Source organism: Prorops nasuta, unplaced genomic scaffold, assembly GCF_024137725.1.
Source record: "Prorops nasuta isolate Cenicafe-Biocafe unplaced genomic scaffold, Cenicafe_Pnas_1.2 PNAS00011, whole genome shotgun sequence".
In the NCBI taxonomy this organism is placed as follows: Eukaryota; Metazoa; Arthropoda; class Insecta; order Hymenoptera; family Bethylidae; genus Prorops; species Prorops nasuta.
In genome coordinates, this window is record NW_027116808.1 from 1,099,837 (window position 1) to 1,123,507 (window position 23,671).

General features: G+C 43.5%; 1 protein-coding gene across 4 annotated transcripts in view; it reads right to left on the minus strand.

Annotated features, from left to right (window-relative positions):
- Window positions 1-174: 174 nt before the first annotated feature.
- The window catches only part of fru (fruitless), a 39,730-nt gene continuing 16,233 nt past the window's right edge, over window positions 175-23,671 (minus strand). Inside the window, exon 5 of one of the 4 annotated variants that reach the window (XM_066733954.1) lies at window positions 175-850. In XM_066733954.1, coding sequence (XP_066590051.1) covers window positions 561-850 — 290 coding nt within the window. In that variant the 3' untranslated portion in view covers window positions 175-560. Of the gene's footprint in view, window positions 851-1,051; window positions 4,217-5,484; window positions 16,653-23,671 lie in introns of those variants that run through there. The other 3 variants (XM_066733955.1, XM_066733956.1, XM_066733953.1) reach the window with 3 other exon arrangements.

The window sequence follows — 23,671 nt, forward strand, 5'->3', positions numbered from 1 at the left end:
GCACTGTCGTTCACCTCGATCAAGGACGCTCGGTCCACGAATCCAAAAGGTCGCGACCTCGCACTGTCTCATCCGCATATATATATATATACATCTATATCCACACCTTACTCCGACGCACTCCCAAGTCGAGATTACAGTTTGGTCCGGCGGGATCCTCGAGAGAGACCGAGAGAAAATTGGAAATTTCGTTATTTATTTACCTTCCTCTTCGGGACGTAGGGGGAGGCGGGGCGGTGGAAGAGTTCGGAAGAATAGAGGGCGGTTTGTTGCTGAGTGTTGAGGGAGGGGGAGGGGAGGTTGGAAGGGAAATTGGAAGCTAGGTAGATCTCGGTCGGTTGGTTGGAGGGCGAGGTGCGGAGATCGTCCGGGATGCGGAAGCCCTCGCCGCCGGAGCCCAGGCCGAAGAACGACGGGATGAGACGATCGTGGATGAGACTCTGCTGGATGAGGCGATCCTGAGGGAGAAGACTAGGAGGCGGTGGCGTCGTCGACAAAGGTAGTCGCGGCCTTCTTCGCGAGTTTCGCGAGGTGCGCGATGTCGCCAGCAGCATCCTCCCCTATAAGGCCCCTTTGGCGAACGGCATATCGCGGTACTTGGCGAACGGCATCTCGCGGTGCTTGGCGCGAATGTGAGTGCGCAGGGTGTCGACCCTGCTGTAGGTGGCCGGACAGTAAGGGCAGTGGGACCGCTGCGCAGTGTGAATGTGAAAGTGATGCCAGCGATTGGTCACCTCCTTCCCGCAGGCTCGACATTTCCAGTGCGCCGGCCTGTTCACCAATCCGGCGAACATGTCGTGATAAGACAGCCCGGCTGGCACGTTCGCCATCGTACCTGCAAACCCAAAGTCTACATGCTCTTCGTGTACGCTCACCGCATAATTATCTGCCCCACCCCCACCCCCACCCCCCCCCTGCCATCCCCCCTCCAGAGACACTCCATACGCTGGAAATGAACAAATAACTCGCTCAACTCCCACAAATTCCTCTCTTAACACATGTGTACTCATATTTATATATATGTGTATATATATATATATATACATACCCTATGCAAAGTCCCACACGCTCAACGGACGATATTTCAAATACGCACGTGTGGAAACATTCACTCTTCTCGGCGATGATGCTTTCGATCTTACGGACGCTGATCCTCCCGAATCTCCTAGCGCTCCAGCGATCGGTCTTCGCTGCTCGCATTCTGTATGATTGATCGCGACAAATTTCAGCAGATTCTTCCAGTAGAATTTCTTCCCCGTAGCTGCTGGAATGTCTTCGGTTCGAGGGGCCGTCCATGATTTCCTCGTTGGAAAACCAGCGTGGACGCTGCCGCGCCCGACCGGTGATCCATCCTCCTCAACAACATTCTTCGACGAGCTGGTATCCAGGAAGAAGAGGAGGAGGAGGAGGAGGGGGAGGAGAAGAAGAGCGAAGCTGATGCGTTCCGATGTGCTTGGCCATTCATCGCGAGATTGCTTTACAGGCGAGGAGGTACACGCGGAGTTTTCTTCCTTATGATAATCCAGAGTCGGTTGGAACAACGCTACGATGACCTTGAAGCTTTATCGATCTATGGTTGCTCGAGATTTTCAATTGTCTAACGTAGAATCAGCCGGTGGCTGTCCATGACTTTGTTGATCCTATTTCTGGACGATCCCTCCATGTTCCTGATTTCTTCCTTCAAACTTTTACGGTGGAGTGTAATTTGTCGTAACGTTAATTCAATTATTGCTATTGATCCGTTTTCCTAAATAATTTATTGTGTTATATATATATATATATATATATATATATATTTACAAATACATATATACAATTTGTCACGCCTACGCGCTACGACTTATTCTAATACAATTGATATTGCGGTATGTTGCGAAGTAGGATATAGGTACTTGGTTTCCGGTGATTATCGTCACCTTCTTTAACCTTATATTTTAGTGTATTTTACTGCGGTATATCGGAAACTTAGCGTAGGTACCTACTTAAAGTATGAATTATTCTTGGAATGAAAATCTCTCCATTGAAATCCTCGCGTGATCGCAAAGTAATGTAACTGACGAAGGTACAAGGAGCTCGCAAGAGGTAAGAAGACTATTTTCACGTTCCGAAACTGTTATTCCTCTTACTGCCTAAATGTAGGTCTATATACTAGCCCTTGTAGGACGTTTCGTGACGTTCGTTCCACGAGGGTTAATATTCTATAAAGTGTAATATTCATAGCAACGATTTTGAAGACTTTGATGTCACGTGCCACAAGAGACATAAAAAACAGAAATAATTCGTCATACTACGTTACCATGATACTTAGACTAGGTTCAGTTACAATTCTATTGGGTTTGAGTCGTCTTTGGCATTTGTGGTAAATCAGTGAATCCCTCGAAGCTGGCTCAGACCATGACGCTGCATTTTAAATCGAGATAATAGTAGTCGTAGGAAAGCTTCAAAGACTCTTTAACGCGAGCTCGTATACAGGGTGCAACACGAATAATTTTATTTGCTTGGAACAGTGGATAGAAGACTTGGTTCTGAGAAGAGACTCTTGAGCAATTTTTTTAAATTGTTAATATTTGAAGAAAGTATAATAACTTGGTTTTATATTGATAAAAATGTTCAAATTACGTAAAAATTTGTTTAGGTGAGAATTCCTTGAGTCGATAGTGGTCTAAACATATTGTTTATTAACCAACAGAATATGATCAACAATAAAAAATTATACGAGTTATTTGTTTTGAAAATCATGTCTTCCATTCACTGCTGCAAGTATACAGATAATTAGTATTACACCTGTATATGTATATATACAGGGTCCGACAGTGTATGATTCTTATTTAAAATCGTCTTATATAAAATTTAGATAATTTTATTAATTACGGAAATTCGTGTCTTCTTGAAATTATCCCCTGCTGAAGCGTTTAAACTGTCGGACTCTGTACAAAACGCTACCAATAGTATATTAAAAGGATAATAATATAGTCTTTAAAATTTCTTAAAGATACAATTTTTTCGCACATGGATATCCAGCTGACTGTTTAAAATTTTTTTTTAAATACGTAATCGCACAATGGAACCAAGAACCACTTGCTTAAAACACAGCCCCAAACCAACACGCACGTACAATCAGCTGGGCACGAAGCTTCTATACAAAATATACGCTAAAGTAGAAAATTGCAGATTACTCTCTGCTGATTAGCACAGCCTCGCGATACCTAACGCACGTGAAAACTATCTATCTACATTATTCACATACGAACGAACGAACGATTCTTCGCAAGGAGAATCTCCGAGTTTGGAATAATAATAATAAGCGACGATATTAAAAAAAAAAAAAACCGTTCCCCTCTCGAACGGAACTGATAAATAGCTAATCCAGCTGCACGTGCTCAAAAGGAAAGTAGATTCGAGTTGCGCGAAATACGAAGCTGTAAGCAGAGGAATTTGCGTATGGGAACGGAAGAGGAAATGAGGTTGCTGCATGTGCACAGCCAAAACTTTGAAAAATAAAACGTTTCCTTTGTCTCGAGAAAGTATAGAAAGGTTTCCTATACAAAAGTATAGAAAAGTCAAAATAAACAGCAATCTCGCGCTATGGAAAACTCTGAAAGAAAATGTAAATGGAGGGAAAATAAGGTATATAACGCGGGTGGTGGTGCTTAGGGAAAATATAATTGTAAAATTGTCTATATTCTGTGGGATATCGAGCCATGGGAGAGAAAGATGGAGTTGTGGAAAATTCTAGTTGGTTGGCTGCTTCGGTTTTTACTATACAAGCTACAAAATTAAACATGTGTTTCGGAAGAAACAAAGCGGAGAATCCATGCTTTTAGAAGAAAATAGCGCGTGGTCTTGGTGGGATGATCGAGAGTGTGCAGGTTGGAGGGTGAAATTTCCAGGAAGCTCATTTGGTTTGAATCATAGGAACAAGGGAGGGTCGTCCCTCAGCTTACAGTGACAAATGGGACAAATGCTAGTTAAAGGCTGGTAGGACAAACGTAGGCGGCATGTTGCGCATGGCCGTGCTTGGTTCGCGTGTGCGTGAGGAGAGTATCGCTGCGCGTGTAGACCGCGGGACAAAGAGGACAGGCGTACTTTCCAGGAAAATGCACGTAATAGTGATTGCGCACGTTCGTCACGACCTTACCGCACAACGAGCACCGCTTCTTCTCGTCGCTGTTACTCTGTCTCTCAAATATCTGTGATATCCGCCAATTTTTCAACTCTGCAACAACAGAAACCACAGTGTCAGCTTGATGCCACCAAATCAACCCCAATATCCACGATATGGTTCTCTCATTTTCCATGCCACTATTCCCCAATCTCTCATCGTAGCTAGTCTCTCTCTCTCTCTCTCTCTCTCTCTCTTAGTTTCCTCATCTTCCATATTTCTACTGGCATGTGCGTGTGCGTGTGCGCGTAAGGATGCGTGACACTTCGGAGAAACAAGTTTCGATTCCAGCGACGATACACACGTTCTCTCACACTCTATTTTTTTTAGCCACTCTCTCTCTCATTCACACATTCGCTCTAAACACTCTCTCTCATCCATGCCATATCTATAGGTACATGTATATAGTATAAAGTAATCCGGTATAAGCAAAGTCGACCAATCTCGTGCCTGTCGACACCTGGATTTTTCCAATATCGTCGTAGACAAATTTTTCAATGAGAAAAACGTCAAATATTATGCTTGCGAGTTTACGCTGCTGCAATATCGGATAAATTTAGCGTAGTTGAAAGTCCAACTTTGTACAGTCGCTTCGCGAAACTCCCTCTCTCCGAGTGCGTTACATCAGTTTAGCAATCAAATTTTCTCGTAATCCAGTCGTCGTACATGAATATATGTACTGTGTATATCCTATACATATATATAGCCGAGTGGTATCCAAGGTGCGAGGGCTTTACACCGCTCGAAGCTCGAAAATGTTATTTTGCATTAGCCTCGTATATATTCCTCGATCCATTCATACTTATCGCTGGAATTGCACGAACGATGAGACGAGGAGGAAGTGGACAAATGACAGACGCTACGTGCACAAAAATAATGCGTCGCACGGAAACGTTGCTCGTCTCTCGCTGACAATTTCATATTTTCTACATTGTGTATATATAACGATACGCGAGATAGGAGCCTCGAAGCGAGCACCTCTCTCTCTCTCTCTCTCTCTCTCTCTCTCTCTGCACACATCGCACATTTTTGTTCGTCCCTCGGAAAAACTCCTTACTGCGTAGTAATGTCGTTCCACGTTTCAAGGTCGAGTATACTATAGGTACGGTACAATAAGAAAACAATCGAATCGCCGAATATTTATCAGTACCAACGAAAATCTCCCAGCGGGATAAAACGCAGCAGCAGCAGCATTTTGAAGATTAAATTCGAGGCGATTTTACGCGAGTGCTGATAAATACCGGGCAAGAAACACAAGAAGAAGAAGAAGAAGAAGAAAAGGTAAATGATCCGGAAGAAAAAAGAAATATAAGACGGGTCGGTTAACACACAATTATGTTTAATCAAAAATTAGTATGAAATACATTAAATGCACAAGTGATTAATTCTTCATTTTTTTGTTTATCATCATCATCCATATTATCTACACTATAATTAAGAATCTATATAATAATGCAATTGTAACATAAGAGACTTTATGTTAGAATAATCATAAGAATAAGAGAATATAACCATAACGATAAGAAGTAGTAGTAAGAATAATTTCTCATGATAAAATCGATTACACCTTAAAGGTCCGTGTATGGTCAAAAGTATGATTTTCTTTTGCAGTGTACGTGTGTGCCTATTGTACGTTTCGAGCCAAAATCACATACAAGGACATCCGTGTTTGGTACAGGGTCGTCCAATCCGCGCGTTCCGCTAGTTATTTTCTAGAGGTCATCGACCCCAGCTGCTATACTACATAGATCCTATCAAAAGACTGGTCCAACAGCTTCTGATTAACGACACGCTACTCGCTAGTCCATCAATGATGATGACGTCGCAACGACGGAGCTTCTTGCCCCGCGTAGAATTAATTAAAGATAGAGTCCATTGATTGGGGCGCGCGAGACAATCGATCCTTCGACCGAAAACTCTCGGCTTTTTGCCACGGGACGAGTAAAAGCTCTGTGGTTGCGCGCGCGCGATCATCCAGTCATCGTCAGCTTTTTCCTCGCGTGGGAGGAGGACGCGTCAATATATATATATATATGTATATGTAGTTTTTTTTCCTATAGAGCTTCCTAGAGACGTTAAAGCGCTTCTCGCTCGATCGCGTTGTTCTTGCACGTACGTATATTTATATATATATATATATATATATATATATATAGAGCCGCGCGACGGATTTCTCGTAAGTAATTGCATTGTCGAAAAGCCATCCAACGAATCACAACCGCGAAAAAGGAAAGAAAGATCGAAGAGGAAAATGATGACCGGGGAAAGAGAAAAGTTACCGGTTGAATAGAGTCCAACGAGAAAAACAAGAAAAACCGTTTAGAAAATAATAATAATAATAAAGGAAAAGCAAGAAAGAAGAGAGGAGAGAAACAACGTGTCGGAAAAAGGAAGAACATTCGTCTCTGTCTCTCCATCGGGTCGTTCCCTCTTCTCTCGACCACACGCACACACACACTTATTCTCCCTTCTTTCTCTCGATCGGTCCCTCCAACGATTACGCTTTTCACTCATAAACGCCATTTCTTCTCCTTTTTACCACCCTTCCATTTCCCACCTTTTCCTCTTTCTCTTCCTCACTCCCTCCCCCCCCCCCCCTCTGTTTTACACACATATACACATTCCCTTGAACAGAAGCACACACGCGCATACACATCCTCTCCCTCATTTATACTCCGTGATACACACACACACGTGTAAATTCGCAACTCTTAATATAACAATCGCGCCGATTTATTAAAATGTTGAGTAGAATACGCTTATAGTATTCCCTTGGGAAATACTGATCCCCTTGTATGATTTATCATTATACAGCTTTATTATCCCTCGAGAAAAATAACAAAATGTATATATATATATATTTATATATATATGAAGATAGATATATACATATATCGTGTGTATGTATATACATATATATCCATAATTAATCCGTAATTTGTATATATTATAATATAAAGAGATATTAATAATAGTACTTTTTTTTATTTACTTTAATAATGTACAAGAGGCAAGATGCTGTTATTCGGGGCAAAAAAACGAAACACCTAGTCGTGCCCCTTATCTCTTATCAGCTAAGTCTAATTCCTAGGTAACACCTACGCTTATTTAACTATACACTCGTAATGTTCACTTGCACAGCCATAGTTTCTTTCTTTGCCTTTCTTACGCGTTCAATTTTCCATCTCTCTCTCTCTCTCTCTCTATGTCACATACACTCACATACACTCGCACCAAGAACACACTTTTCCTCTCTCTCTCTCTCTCTCTCTCTCTCTCTCTGCTCTCGTTTGCTTCGCTCTCGATTCAAAACTCGCGTTTCAACGCACCGAAATAAAGTTTTCAAAAAAGGCAAATTTTCGCATGAATGATTTCGAAATCGAAATAGGACATTTGAGCCTAGAGTACTCTCTTTTGAGCAGACGTTTAATTGATCTCCCTGGAATATCAATTTCGTGGAGAAGCACGACAAAAAATTTCGACTGCAGAAATATTTGACATTTGAACCGATCTCCATTCCGCATTATACTTTGCTGTGGGTAAAACTGTCGAATGGCAAATGGAAAAGTTATTCGCTCTCTCGGATGCCCGCGCCTGCCTGCCTGTCTGCTTTTTCCCTCATCCGCCGCCACTCTATATGTACCAGGAAAACTTAACTTATCCACCGAATGACAGCACCGTGCCTCGAAATTACTATCGCAATATTGCACAAATTTCTTTTTTCTTTAAATTCATCTCAATTTCAATAAGGTGTTAGCACCAATCTATTATATCACAATGTTCCACTCCACACCACGCAGTTGTAAATATATAAATACCTATATATATAGTAGAGTAATAGTTATATAGTAGTAGAAGTAATAATAGTAGTAGTAGTAGTAGTAGCAGTAGTAGTAGTAATCGTTATGATAGTAATTATAGTATGTGTATGTAATATTTTCTGTTTTATTAATAAAGGTTTTAATATAACAGCCAGGTGACCTACCACCGAACTCACGGTGCAGACCATTTTAATATTTTTGAATTCTGTGTGCCGAGTATTCTCTCCCCACCCCCTCTCTCATACTCACACAAAAACACACACCCACACCCCAGTCGAAACATAAACATGCATGCATTCATCCATTCTCCGTGTCACAAACACGCGTGCACACTCCATCTCTCTTTCCTCCACCCCCCCCCCTCCCCTCCCATATTCTCTTCCTCAATCACCCTCGCCCTGATTCACCCGCACTGAAATATCAACGTACCTCCAATTCGTAAATATATATAACGTTACTCTCTCTCAGTTTTCTTTTCTCCGTAAGACGTATTTTAACGCGTGCTAGTTTTCCTCTTACAGTGTACACACGCGAGTGGCCCAACGAGTGTATCACACACGTGTACGCGCGTTTCCCCCGAAAATCTTTCATCCACAACGGTTCGCATCGCTCTTTCGGAAGAACGAACCGTGGCGCGCGCAAGAATCTCGCGAAAAATTCCTATCGGTGAAAACCTTGGCAATCGCCCGCAAAGAAGAGACTCGCCGCTAAGACGAAGCGTTTCGTTCGTTCAATATCGATTGGATCGCCGCGAAACCAAAGACCAAAAGTGGTGCCGGAAGATGATTCGCGATCGACGCACGCTCCAAAATGATCGTCTCGCTGCTTTAAGCTCGGATAGAAGGAAATTTCGACTAAATAATATTTATATATATATAGAGCATATTTATAGATAAATACGTATATGTGTAGACATATACATATACCGAAAGCGTATAAATGCGTTAGACTCGTTCACGGACCAGGTCCATGCGCGAGAAGCACGTGTTAAAGATTCATTGATATATATATAAAAATACGAAAAAATGTAAAGTTTTACCCTCGCTAAAGATAAGAAAAATTCTCACTTGTAACATCACTCTGGATTTCGAGACTAAGCGATTCCTCGCGACCGATATCGCAGCCAGGTATTTTCCAGCCTCGAGGGAACGCGGCCATTCGCGCGCTCGGTCCCCGCGCGAGTTTCCTCCGCGAGTCCCGAGACTTGGCGTAAAGTGCACCACGATATCATGCATAGGCGCGTTACGTCGATCGTTCGAGCGAGTTGACGCTACAGCAGCCATAGGCATCGATGCGTAACGCGACAGCAAGATCGACGCATCCGATCAGCTTCCAATTTGATTCACCACTGATTCTCCTCGTCGTAGCGTAGCGAGATTTGCGCTATCGACACCAAAAATCACCTCGACCCCATCCAATTATCCAAAGTGCTCCTTTCCTCCCTTTAACCCACTTCCAAGCTCGCGATTTTAAACCACGAGACACTGCCCCGACTTCTGCGCGAATAAATGGATCCGGATGTAAGTGAGAAAATCAAGAATATTAATGTAAGGGAACAGCTTCGGGCTAATTAAATTCTCAGGGCTTATATTTTTGTCGTTTCAACCGAGACTATGCGAAAATTGCTAAATATAGGATCGCGCGGAAACTATTATATGCTGTCGATGAAGAGATGATTTTTTTATAACGCCAGGAATATAGAATTTATTATTCAACTACGTAAAATGTTGATTATAAATTTGTTAAATTTAGATAAACCAGGATTCTCTTTTATTCGATTATTATTGATTTTTACTAGTTCCTATTAACGTCTCGTAGAATTTACAAAATTTCCTTCGCACCTAGATATATACTCATATTGACAAAGTTTAAACATTGTTCATTTGTTTCAATCTTACGATTTCGATTAATGGAATTATTGGAGAACCATCTCGATAGATTCCGTTTGCTTTTTAAAACCCGAAGGATATTCCAATAACGAAAGAAGAATGAAAATAGCGAGGAGGAAATAAGTTGGTTGATAGAGCGCGCAATGTTCTCGGGATGAAGGAAGGTCTTGTGGGCGAAGCGCGTCTGAAATACGCAAGGTGCTTGGCATATTTGGGGCTAGTGTGGTGTATACGTAGCGTTGAGAGGGCCATGCTCGAGAGGAGCCCTTCGCAGCAGAGCATTCGCCCGATCTATCCGCAATTCCACCCCGTAGCAACGGTTAACCGTCATGCAAATAGACTCTCCACCGGTTCAGGGCCGTAACGGACAACGAGCGATGCCGGGGATACCAGCCAGAGCCTGACAAACTACATCCACCAATCAAAACCTCTCTCTCTCTCTCGCTCTCTTTTCTCCAAGAGACACCCACTCCTCCAACTAGTCGAGTACACGACGACTCTCAAAGACACTGCTGCGAGAGTGGAGCACGCGAAAACTCAAAGTTTGCCAAACTCGTCATGGATCGGAATAAAAAATTTCGCGAGTCGAACGCCGCGGCCTGTAAACATTCCAATTGTCCCTTTTTAACCGCGCGGGGGAGATGGAAGGTCCGTCGATACGGAACCGGAAGTGCATTTGTTCGAATCAGCCGTAGATATTTGGCCTGGCCCGGTGTGTAGTTTCGCCTCGCCGATGCGCTTTGTGCGGCCAATACGCGGATCGAGCATCTGACGTTTCTCTCTGCTAGTGGTACAGACGCATCCGGAAATTGGCACTGGTCAAAATCGAGCAACGTTCAAAGAGAATCAAATTCCACTGTCAGTCACCGTGCGCGTTTGGCAAAATCGCTCACGGTCAAGACACGGGAGCTTCGCCGCTGTATACACACGCGGCTCTCTCTCTCTCGTCGCGTGGTTGAAAAGGTTCGAAGGATCGACGCTTCGAGATCGTAGTAACCTCGATTAGGCCGAAACGATTTTCAAGATCCGATTTCTAATGATATAGATATAACGCTTTGCCCGCGTAATTTAGCCACTACTCGATGAAGCAAAAACTCTGCGCGTTGGATCGTGCAGTGTGATGCTCCGAAAAGCCTGTTACTCGTGTATGCATATATATCGACTTTATGTTCATAGCAGGGTAATTGGGTTGCTCCGGCGAGCAGAGGATTCGCACACAACTCACGCCCCACTGTTTGCGAGCGTTCTTGATCACACCTTGGCCCGTTTCACCCTTAAAATTCGCATGGCAATCTACGAGTACTACTTTGTCAAGGGAAAAGAGCACTTTGGAAGTTTGCCGATACACGAAAGCCTTTAGGAATAAACAACGGTAACTTGGAGGGAATCCCTTGATCTAACTTTCGTGCAAAAATAATATGAGAGAGAGAGAGAGAGAGAGAGAGAGAGAGAGCGTTGGCTATACGCCATTCTAATTGGATAGAAAAATAAGTTTCAACCTGTATATACCATCCAGTAAAACTATTGATATTCCTGTTAAAATGTATATATATATAATATAGAAACAAACTAACGCAAAGAAGATGACTACGCTTACAAATTATTATACGTTCTACGCAATAATCATTAAGGACTTTAATTAAGGGTACAGAATTAACATTTTTTTTATATCCATCACCTTCGTAAGAACGAGAACAAAAAAAAGGACTCGGTAAATCACGCTAAAGGGCGGAAGTGTCGAGAGGATTTTTCTTCGCGCGCGGATCAACTTCGCTTTTCTCTCTCAGACTCGTCCCGGTCCCGTTGGATTTTCATCCAGAATCCATGATGCTGACTCAACCCCAGTCTCGCGTTCTGGATTCGCGTCCCGGGCACACGTACACGCATGTACGAGTAAAGAAAACTTAGCGGCGTTTCCGGTTCCGGACGAAGAGGTCACCGCGGGACCGGAAGTCTCCTTTGATTCTCTCGCCGCGTGCCAAAAACTCGCGTCTTTCTGAGGAAACTGTACTGCTATATATAGGTATATAGGTGAGTGAAATTCTCGAAAAGACGATGACGGCGACGCCACTCGAGGACAACGATCGATCGATCGATTCGGCCGACTGTGACCTTGGGATTGGAGAACGTCATCCTCGGAGGCATAGTCAACCGTTACCACCGCGCGAAAACTCGCTTTTCCGATCGCGCGAGAGGATGAAGAAGAAGGAGGAAGGAAAATCCTTGTGTCTTCTGTGGTAAAAGCAACGTGAAATTATTGCGGAGCGGAAGAACAGTGAGAGAGGAAAAAATAAGGCAGGTTTTTCTCGATCGCGCGCAAACGGCCCGCTGGCCGCTCCCCGATGCGCGTCTATCCCGCTTGTCAATAAATAAATCTGCAAATAAATATATATATGTATATATATATATATTTATATATCATATAGCGCTGTATATAATCTTGCATGGTACATATATAAACAGTGAATAACACATATAAAATCATAAAACGATAAAACAAAATAAAATAAATTATCCAATATATTAATATACTTAATAATCTGTGTAATATATTAATATTCTGGCTATATATTATTAAATTATATAGGTATGCGTGTGTCGTAAGCCTTAACTATGCAAAGTGTCCATTCTAGCAAGAAAGAAAAAAGAAGAGAAGATCGGCGGTAAAATCACTTGATCGCGTAGGGTCCAGTGTTTGTGTTCTTTACGCGTCGAACGTTTCGGCTCTTTGAAATTATTAGTTTGAATAGCCAGCGGACTCGGCGTATCCGTCTTCTCTCTGCGTCCTATCGGTGCGATGTTACATGCACGTTATATCCATACTGCGCAAGTTAACCCGATGTGTGTCCCTTTGTCAATATACAGGATGTCCCACGAACGATGGCCATGCCACAATGATACCATCGGATAGGGGACAAAATTCTAAGTAAAAAAGTTGTAAAAACTTTTTTGCTAGCGCTCTTGGTTAAAAAGTTATTTGGAATTAAAGATTTTCGATTAAAGTAGCCTTTCTTAAAGAGGAAGATTGTGTTTTGGTCGTATTATAAATACCAAAATACTAAGATTCTGTGAATTAGAATACTAAGAAAAATACAAAACCAAACATCCACTCGAGCCTATTGAAATGGTGTGTTTATGTTTTGATTGTTTTTATGGCGCTCGCACTCGAAACTGTCGATCGACCTTGAACCACTTCAATAGGCTCATGTTGATGTTTGGCTTTGTGTTTTTCTTAGTATTCTAATTCATAGAATCTTTCTGACCTTATAATGCACGACCAAAACAATCTTTCTCTTTAAGAAAGGAGCTACTATAATCGATAATCTTTAATTGGAAATAACTTTTAAACGAAGAGTGGTAGCGAAAAAGTTTTTAGAGCTTTTTTACTTAGATTTTTGCTTTTTTACTTAGATTTTTGTTCTCTATCAAATGGTATTATTGGCATGGCCGTCTTTCGTGGGACGTCCGTATATTCGCGCGCGCGAGCGAAGAGAGCGGAGAGTGCGCGTAGTGATTATTCCTCGACCGTATCCTGAGTTCTCAGTAGCTCCCCCCCCCCCCCCCCTACAGTAAATTAAACATGATTCGTGCTAAGCCAAAAGAAAACACCACCTCTCTCGCTCTCGCGAATTTGTACCGCGTATCTCACTCCGACGGATAAAGGTGGGTACCGATCGAGGAGCATTTTATCCCGTAGGAATCGAACGCAAAGACGAGAATCTGATCCTCTTAAAATTGCAAATTCGATCGGTAACACAATTTGGACTTTTGAATTTGGTAAAATGGAAATACCAAGTCCATTGGCTACTCGAGGATGCTCCATCGAACCCACCCCTCCCCTGCACTCTCCCCGTGTACGTGTATATTCCCTCGTATGCATCTCTATCTCTCGTTTTCCTCACGAATCTACCACCACGCTTGTATATGACGCTATATAGGTATTTTTCTCCCCGTAAAAAAAGAAACACAACAACAAACAAAAAGAAGAAGGAAGAAGAAACAGATTGCACTCCAACCAATTATAATATCAATGTGCAACTATTCAATGAAATATCGCAACCACCCCATTGGATAAAATTGTGTCGTAACATAGATCTATCTGAAACAATGTATATTATATAACTGTAGATTATATAAAGTATAAAATATAGTGCTATAAATCATCCAATACAATAACTCCTTATTTGTTGCCTATGCACTTAAGTCCCGATCGTGGAATGTCTTTGTGATTTTCCACTATTTGCTGCATTACATTTGCGGTGTGCAGTTAATAATAAACTTTAGGTGTTAATTAACAAACATAACGTGTATCTTATATAGTCAAAATTCATATTAGAGTTGCACGATGCTTCCTTGTATCTCGGTGTAACTGTATGCGTATGTGTGTGTGTGTGTGTGTGTGTGTGTGTGTGTTCCCCGTCCATGTGGTCTGTACGCGTGACATTATCAAAACTTTACAAACAATATGCATAGAACAGAAATTTCGTTGTCAGTCGATCAACAATATAACGCGGTTCCGTTGCAACACGCTCCTCGAATCTCCGCGTATCACCCCTTAAGTGTACCTGCGTATATCCGCGGGCATAAGAGTGTATCTCTGTGAATCGGCACGCACGCAAGTTCATCCCCCCCCTTCCCCTCCCTCCCACGCAAATTTCCAAGGAAGAAACGTCCACGCGATAAACGGTGCGTGCGTCCCCATAATATTGCTATTGGTTCTCCCACAAATTCACTCGCTCGCTCTCTCTCTCTCTCTCTCTCTCTCTCGTGCATTCTCTACAGCTTACACACAAACACACAGACACATACACGCACCCACAAACACCCCCTCGCGTCTCACTCTCGCTCTCACTCTTTCTCTATAATATATTATATATATATATATATATATATATATTATAAATTATATATAATATACATATATATATATATATATATAGATGCGTTTACATTCTAATATGAAATCCAACTATAAATTCATCAACAACTATACGCGAGAGCCTCGAGGCCCACCCTGCCGCGTATCGAATGAATCATTTAAGTGTGTCCACACTCGAATTAGTAGACTGAGAAAAAGAATCGTTCCATCCACGCGGATCTCTCGATTCGGGCAATATACATATCGGAGTGTGAAATCCAGCGAAATTGAATTCCTCGCAAGTGCACGAAATATCGATCACGCTCGTAATTGGCATCGATTCGAACGAAACGTTTCTCTTTCTCAGTATATATATATATATATATGGTTAATTATTTAATTAATATTCTTTTCGACTGACCGGTCGACGCGCTCGTCGACCAGCAGCAGCAACTACGGGAGAAAATTGGCACCACGTTTGCTCCCAATTTGACGTGTAATTAATTCCATTAATATCCTTAACTCTCCTTGGCGGCTCCCTTTATCCTCCTTGCAATGGCTTTAGCATGGTCGTTCGGCGCCGCAGCAGCGTTCGTCTTGCACGAGAAAATATAAAGCTGCTCCTCTCTTTGGACACGTTGCGCACAATCCTCGACATCGTTCTATCGCCCGGACGCCAGTCGCCGCGCGCTTACAATCCTTCAATTTGGCTCCTCCGAAATAATTAAAGGCGCGATTCTTGAAAAATATCGACTGGTACGATGGGAGAAAAGATAAACGCGATTTTCTTCGATTTGGAGCGCGGGATATCCGGTGAAACGAATGAAATCTTCTTTTCGTCTCTCGACGGAGAAGGATGACTGTAAGCGAGCAGCGGTGCGAGCCGCCGTTCCGCCGATCGGTACCAGGCACAAACCGGTGCCGATCAGCGGTCATCCTCGCGCATCTCACGTTTACATAGCGTATAGACTACTCCGAGGAGTAAAAACCTTTCGTTTTCCGCGAAATCTGTCGCTTAAGCGTACAAGCTAGAAAAAGATTTGGTGTTGTTTGGAGAAAAAGAAAAATGTCGCGAGATAGGAGCGATCTCGTGGCGCGAAGCCCTGGGCTCCGCGCTCGTCTCTCTCTCTCTCTCTCTCTCTCTCTCTCTCTCTCCCTCACTCCCTCGGAAAATTCGGGGAGGCCTTTGTTATCTGTACACACCGAGCCCCTCCCTGTAAACGCGCGTGCGAGTGTATACACATATATGCATACGCTCCTCGAATTCTTGTATACATGTATATAATTTTATAAATATATATACACGTATAGACAAAAAGAAAAAAGCGGGAAATATATATGTATACAAGTGTACGGAGAAGAGAAGCACGAGTGTTGGGGGCTTGGGGTTGTCGAAGAGCGATCGTCGAGTGACTTCGCAGAGTGGGGGGAGGGGGGGGGGGGGTGGTGGTGGTGGTGGAGAGAGAGAGAGAGAGACGGGCGCAGCAGAGCGAAAGGGCTCGCGGTGCACGCGCGGCATAGCCCGGGTGGTCCATCCGTGAACGTGTGTTGTGTACGTCTGTCCGTATGCGTGTGTGTTCTCGCGTGTGCGCGCGTACGCGCCGCACGCGGGGATCCCGAACGTTTTTAGGAGAGCGTGTTCGCGGTGTTGTTATTCGTTGCGGATAGATCCAACGAGCCAGCCATGAATTCGTTAAGATCGATCTTTCTTGCTTCGGGGTGTTTGAATTTAAAGTGCGTGCGCAGGTTGTCGCTACGTGTGTACGTGGCACGACAAACAGGACACTCAAACTTGCCGGGGAAGTGGACGTGGTAGTGGTTCCTAATGTGCGTCACGACCTTGCCGCACAACTTGCACCTGTGAAGGTTGCAGCCGCCTGGCACCCGGTCAAAGGTCAGCCGCATTTGCCAGGCTTTTGAACCTGCAACATCAACACAAGACAAGTCACTCAACTGTTGCCCTCTTAACACGACCTATACTTGCCGCGAGCCGCCAACCCAACCCGAACCAAGTTGCCGGCTCGCTCCTTCTCTCATTCACTCTCTCACTCTCTTTCATCCTTCTTTCACCAACAGCTCGCTCGATCGCGCAACATGGCACCGAAATAACCGTGAGCACGCGCGAGTCTAGCTTCTCCAAAATCTCTCCTTCGTATACAGACTGTCCAATTTTCACGCGCTACCCTATATCCTGTGTGTGTGTGTGTGTGTGTGTGTGTGGAAAGGAAAGCAAGACGGAGCTGCGACGGGATATAAAAGATAGAAATATCGATGTTACGGACAGGGAGAAAATCGAATGAGAGCGAGTGAATTATTGAAAGACGTGGTATGGCTGGTGAGTTATTTGGACGTGTCTGATTTTTTTTACCAAAGGTCAAAGAAACGGGAGGAAATTTATACCGTTGGACTTTAAATTGCTTTCTCGCGGTGCGCGCAAAAAATTGCTTTTTTCCGTCGAAAAATTAGCGAGTTCGTCGATGAATAATTTCTCCAGCTATCGATTCTCCCTCGACGTCCACGAGAATATTGCCAATGCGTTCCATCTGTCGTATCTGTCCTGGAGAACGCCCGGTGCGAGAGGGAGAGTTTGACCCGTTAAAAAGGAATATACATGTATAACGCGTGTCTCGCACGTTCCGGCGAGATTCGAGATCGTGACGGAAGCGTCGTCGCGAAGAGGGTGACTCGTGCACCAGGACTCGGTGCAGCGGTGATGATCGATGCAATGTTCGCGCGACGAGCCTATGTTTCCAAACACACACACTCACATTTGAGACGGCAGCCAAGCCCTCGTCATTCTCCTCGACAATTTTACGAGCTCGCAATCTCACAGAACACAGGCAGACAACCTCGAGTGTATCGCGACACGCGTACACCAGAAATTCCACATTTATTCTCTAATTACTGGACTATTGTAGATATTCCTAAAATAATCATATCAGGAGCACAACAACCGATGCGTTTTTATCAGGGATAGGAGTGCATTACACGTATCTTTACATTTTTGTATCGCAGAGATGGCAAAAATGTAAACTCTGCTTTTTTTTTCAACATCCTTTAGAAACCAGTGCAAGTATTATTGTAATAGAAAAGCGTAATGAGTGGCACTAACAAGTTTGAGTGTAAATAATGTGCGTAGGCAAAACGAGCTGTCCACAACAGGTTTCGAATCTGTATAGCATTGATCTTACAATATTATATATATATATATGTACAAAGGACATTCTCCTTTGACCAGCAATCGTCCTCTCAATTTCCACATGTTATTCATCTCTTATACATATATATTAATTACAGTTATTATGAATTATATATCTATATATATATATATATATATGTATACGAATATATACAATTGCGAGATTACCACACGGCCTCAGCCCCTATTATCACAGCCTAGTTCAAGGAGAACTTGCAATTTTACTGTACAAAATGTATGGGGGAGAACCTCTCGAAACCACAACCCACCACTCGATCCTCCACTGTTTATTAATATAATTAAAAACGTTCTCGCATGATTTAAAGCTTTTCGGTTAGATTAAAAATTAATACTATAAGAATCCCTTTGAAGCTTGAAATATACAGATGGCCTTGATCTTCCATTGATTTTAGCGTATAAAGAAGCCATGATACCTGACAGTCTCGTCGCGCATCCTTGGACATAGCAATCGTCTCGATGTTTGTCATCGCGAGCGCCTCTTCGGCGAGAAATCTCAAGCGAGTAACGAATGGACCGAGGAAAAAACTCGAGTGTCAGGTATATGCTTTCGTAATCCATACAAATGCAAGCTATTCATTCCACACTCCCTCTCGATCATTGGAGAATTCAATTCTTTTCTTTTTTTTCTCTCTCTTTTTAGCAAAGACACACCGTTGGCGGCAGACATCTAACTTGGAGGATAATGGAACTTGCCAGCGAAATGACTTGCCGTCCAAACGATTCCGAAGGAACAGGATGGAAACTCTACTCGAGGACGCGATCCTTAAAAAAACGGAGGCCCAAAACTCTGTCATCGATCTCTGGTTAAAAAAAAAAAAAAAATACAGCAACGAATATTGCTCGTAGCGTCTCGACTGGAATCCCCTGGCAAGTTTGTATTTTATTATACCGATCGAGACGTCCCATTGCAAAGCGAGTACCAACGAATCATAAACCGTTTTACCGTTGACAGACCTCGATGAACGGAAGAGACTCGCGTGGAACATACAGAGTGCGTGTTTTATCTGGGTCTCCATTTTTCTTCTCTTTCTTCCCCAAAAGCATCGGTCGAGTGTTGTTAGATCGCAATCCGCGCCGGATGCATCGACGTATCGATCGACTGCGTTCACACGAGCTTTTGTTCTCTATTAATGCTAGATGGTTTAAATAATACACGCGTGATGGCCGTACACAGGAGAGAGGAGAGATATTCGTGGGATAAAGGTAAAAGTTCACTCGGTGCTCGATCGATGAGCGCGCGTGGTGGTGCAGGGGCAAGCGAGAGGGGGGAGCCTGAGGGGGGTGGTATCAAGCTGGTGCACGGGACGAGAATCGTCGGTTCGAAGGACGTTAAAATTCTCGCCCTTCCAGAGGGGCCCGAACTTTCGACCCAGAAATTCGATCGATCGCTCGGACGCGTTTTCGTCTCAAACATTTTCTTTCCGATTGATTCTCGTCGCCGGCTCCGATGGAGTGTGCCACCCCGGTAGCTCCCCTCCCTCTCTTGACCATCGCACGATCCATCCCTCCCCTCCACAGTGCTCGGTGAATGCAGTCGTTTAATCTCCACGCGTCTCGCATTTTCCCCAAAATTTCCCTTCCCTCGCTTTCAGAGACACGGACATTTTTTTTTACACGCTTTCTCCTCCCCCCCCCCCCCAGAAATCGATGATTTTTCGTTCGCTCGAGCAAGCTTGCGACGTCGATAATATAAGAGGGAGAGATAGAGCATACCTTTTTGTTAAATATTCCTTGTTAGATGCCCGTGTGTGAGAGAATTAAAGTGTGAGTCGTGATGGTTACGATATTACTTTGATCGCGTAGATATTACAAGCTTTATTATTATTGTAATCACAGTGTGTGTAGATACAGTGAAAGAGAGAGAGAGAGAGAGAGAGAGAGAGCGAAGGTGACGAAGCCTTCGAGAGCGAGCAGAAAATGTGGGAGAGAAAGGGTGAGAGAGAAGGGTGAAAAAGATGAAGAAGACGAAGCGACCATGAAGAAAATTTAAAATGAATAGGAAAAGCCGATAAAACCGAGTAGATAAAACGAGCGAGTTAAAGTTGGAAACTGCGAAACTCAACTGCGAATTATTCATCGTTTAATTTTCTGGAATATCCATCATACATGGAAATAGCTATCGAGGCTTGGATTTACACATTCTAAAAACCACTATCGCACGTTTAATTTATCACCATTCATTTTCATTCCCAGAGGAACGGACAGTCCAACTAATTCTCCTCGGCACAAAACACACACAGCCGTCTTCTTTACACTAGTTATAAGCTTTATCATTAATATTTATTTCACATTTTTTTTTAGTACAAAAATATTACAAAATATTTGTTCGCTGTTAGCTTAAGTATTAATAGGTTCTAAAGGATCATAATTGTTACGTACATAAACATTAGGTTTTTAATTAAATAAATACTTAATGGTACTATGGTTAATGCGTTATTAATTTCTAGGCTAGCGTTTCTATATAAGAGTAGTAGTTATATATATTTATATGGCACATTGTTCGTGAGGAGCAAGGTGATGCGAAATTAAGGATTATGATCAAGCGAATGGAGGATATTATATATATATACGCCTAACTGATATGGACAGTCTAGACGAAATATCGATATTATATACCTGTCAGCTCCTTTTTATCTTATAGAGGTTCACCATGAGAAGCAGGATTCGAGTTATTTAAATTACAAAAGGGAACGGTCCGACCACTCGATCCTCGCTTATTTTTTAACCGCGTGTCTTGCAACCAACGGACGCGACAAGGTATAGCCAACGCGCGATCAAACGTTCATTTTCTTACAAATTGCCTTTATCGCCACTCGCCTGGACGAGGAAACATTTACAACGAGATATACACAGATATATGTTCTCGTACCACGACGATTTAAATAGTGGATGTTGCATCTCGAATACTTGCAAATTTTCAACGTCGTTATAACTGCAAATTAAATCGCAAAGGTACACGAACCATGGATTTTTGCGGATACCTCTCTCGCGACCAATGCAAAAGCATTGTGTGTGTGTGTGTGGGTGTGTTGGGTATCGAAAGACGGAAGGAAATAATTTGATCGAGTTACTTTTGTTAAACTCGTAGAGAGATAATGAAAAATGTGCGAATTTAATAGCGTAGATTAAAAATATTTCCACACTCGTGGATTAGAGAGCCTGGCTCTTCGAGAACGCGCTATAAGGTATACCCTGACGACGACGGAGAGGAAATTTATACTTTGATTTCGCGATAAGATAAGTGGAGATTTCAGCAAACTCTATGCTATCAAAGAATTCCACTGCCACGTAAGATTTAAATTTTAATGGATAAACGCGAGAGTTGCTTCTAGTATCTCGAAAAATAGTAACGTCCCACCATACCACCCAAGATATATATATATATATATCGCGACTTTTTTTTTCACCTTGAATACAAACAAGGTTTTTTTGGCGGGAAACCCTCGCGAAAACTCAAGAATTTACACAAAGTAAATAAACGTATATTTCCGGTTGAAATTTGCGGAAGCAAAGATAACAAGATTGTGAATTTACTGAAATGCCGAGCGTCAACTAGTTTCCCGGTACATCGTTACCGAATTCAACTCGAAATCGGGAAATCAACGCGGGTGATTTAATCTGCGGGAAAATTCCTGCGGGGGCTTTAAAGATTCGCGGAAGCTTTGTGAATTTGCGAAAGGACGAGTGATGAACGCTTCGCTCCACAAACCGAGTTTCGCGTTACATCTTGGAGTCTCGGTTGCTTCGGAAATTTCATAAAATTCTTGGAGAAGAAAAAAAAGAAAAAAAAGAAAAAAAAATATAATTAATCGCGTAGGAACACGTACAGCGGCTACATTTATTACTCCCCGACGCGTAACGAATGATTTTTAGAGACACGGCTCGGCCAAGAGTACTCGGCAATGTACTCGCTCAAAGACCGACCTAAGTCGATCAGTGGAGAGTTAACTACACAAGCAGTACTCGAGTTTATGGTTCGCCGAACCAAAGCTCGAGAATATCCGGCAAAGGACGAGAAAATCTTTTTGCTCGGATGCACGAATACAGTGATAAGAAAAATAAGGGGAAAAACATGGAGACTGGTGAATGACAAAACTAGGAGATTTCCTACAAGAGAAATAATCCGCACGAGTCCTTTGCAGAAAAATCTTCGACCTTCCAAGGATTGAATTTCGAATTGGAAATTTGGCCAAGGATCGCAATTACCCCGAGGGAAATGATCGGTGTAATTTCCAACTGTTCACGAGCCTCCCTGTCCCAGTTTCCACTCATTTCTGGCACGTATGCGACGCAGCACGCGTGGTAGGGTATAACGAATGTATAGGCCGATGCATAAAGCACGCGCGCGCTCATGCATAATACAAGGACAAGGAGCACGTGTTTATGGGGTGAATTTGCCGAGAACACGAGGAGCGGGCTTGGACTTTCTTTGGATCCCTCGAAATCCTCTGCGATGCACAGAGATGGACAAAATATGGAAAAAATTATATTCTCTTATATACAGAGACGAATCTGTACAGACACGAGAGTGGAAATATCGAAGGGGAAGAAGTTGGATTTGGTGACTGGTGGTTGGAGCTGATGCGTCATTGGATCGTTGCCTGACGAGCTGGTTACAATGATGAAAGCAGCTGTACACTGTATACACATACATGGTACAGTGCAGCATGGAAGATACAGGGGACTGGAAAAAGCTAGTGTGTGTGGATATTGGAAGAAAGATTGGACGATGATGCATGTGCGCGTGTGTTGGTTGTTGGCCACGGTCAGCTCCCTGGAGGCTCCCTCAGCATCGCGCGCGGCTGCCTTTGCAAGTCCATCGGATGAGGTATCGAGCGAGGCAGCTGTAACTCTCTAGCCTGACCTTGTATACGGTTGCACGGCCCAACCCTGACTCTCTCTCTCTCTCTCTCTCTCTCTCCCTTCAACGAGGTGGTTACAGGGTGCAGGGGGAAAAACATGGCGGAGGAGGGGCGACTCGGGGCAGAAGGGAAGCGAAGCGAAAGGAGAAAAAAATTATGCAGGGTGAGGGCTGAAAGGTAACGAGTGCGAGAGAGAGGGGAGGAGTGAAAAATAGTGGTGGAGCAACGGTAGGGGACGATTTTAACCCTTGGCAGATCTTTTCTCGCAGCGTGCACAGCTACGACGACGGCTCGCCGCAATCGATCAATTTCCACACTAGTGTTGTTGTTGCAACGCTGAAAAGAGGGAGGGAGAGCGGCGAGGAATCCTGAAGAGGGATGATGGATGCAAGGGGGCGGAGGACAAGGGGAACGGACGCCACAACGGAGACAATGCTGCCTCTCTCTCTCTCTCTCTCTCTCTCTCTCCCTCCCTTCGTCATCCCTTACACACGCTCCGTGCAGCTACTCTCCCCTCGGTCCCGGATGCGCCTGCCCGACCGAACGCGATACTCCGCGCGACCATGCAGACTACATCCCACACGCCGCAACAAAATTTCTCACCAAGGATTTTAACGTAGCCGCGCGCGCGCGCGCGAAACTCTCCTCTTGGCGCCAAATTGCGCAACTCGCTTCTTTCGCGAGGAATTTTCCATTTCTCCGACGATATATATGGCACGTCCGCCGTGCTGCTGCTTTATTTAAATGCGGCTATTTAAAAGGAGCTTTACTGGTAAACGCTCTGGACGCTTCGGAAAGCCGAGCACGTATTCGGGATACGATTAACCTATAGCGTGTTTTTCATGTACCGTATCATCAC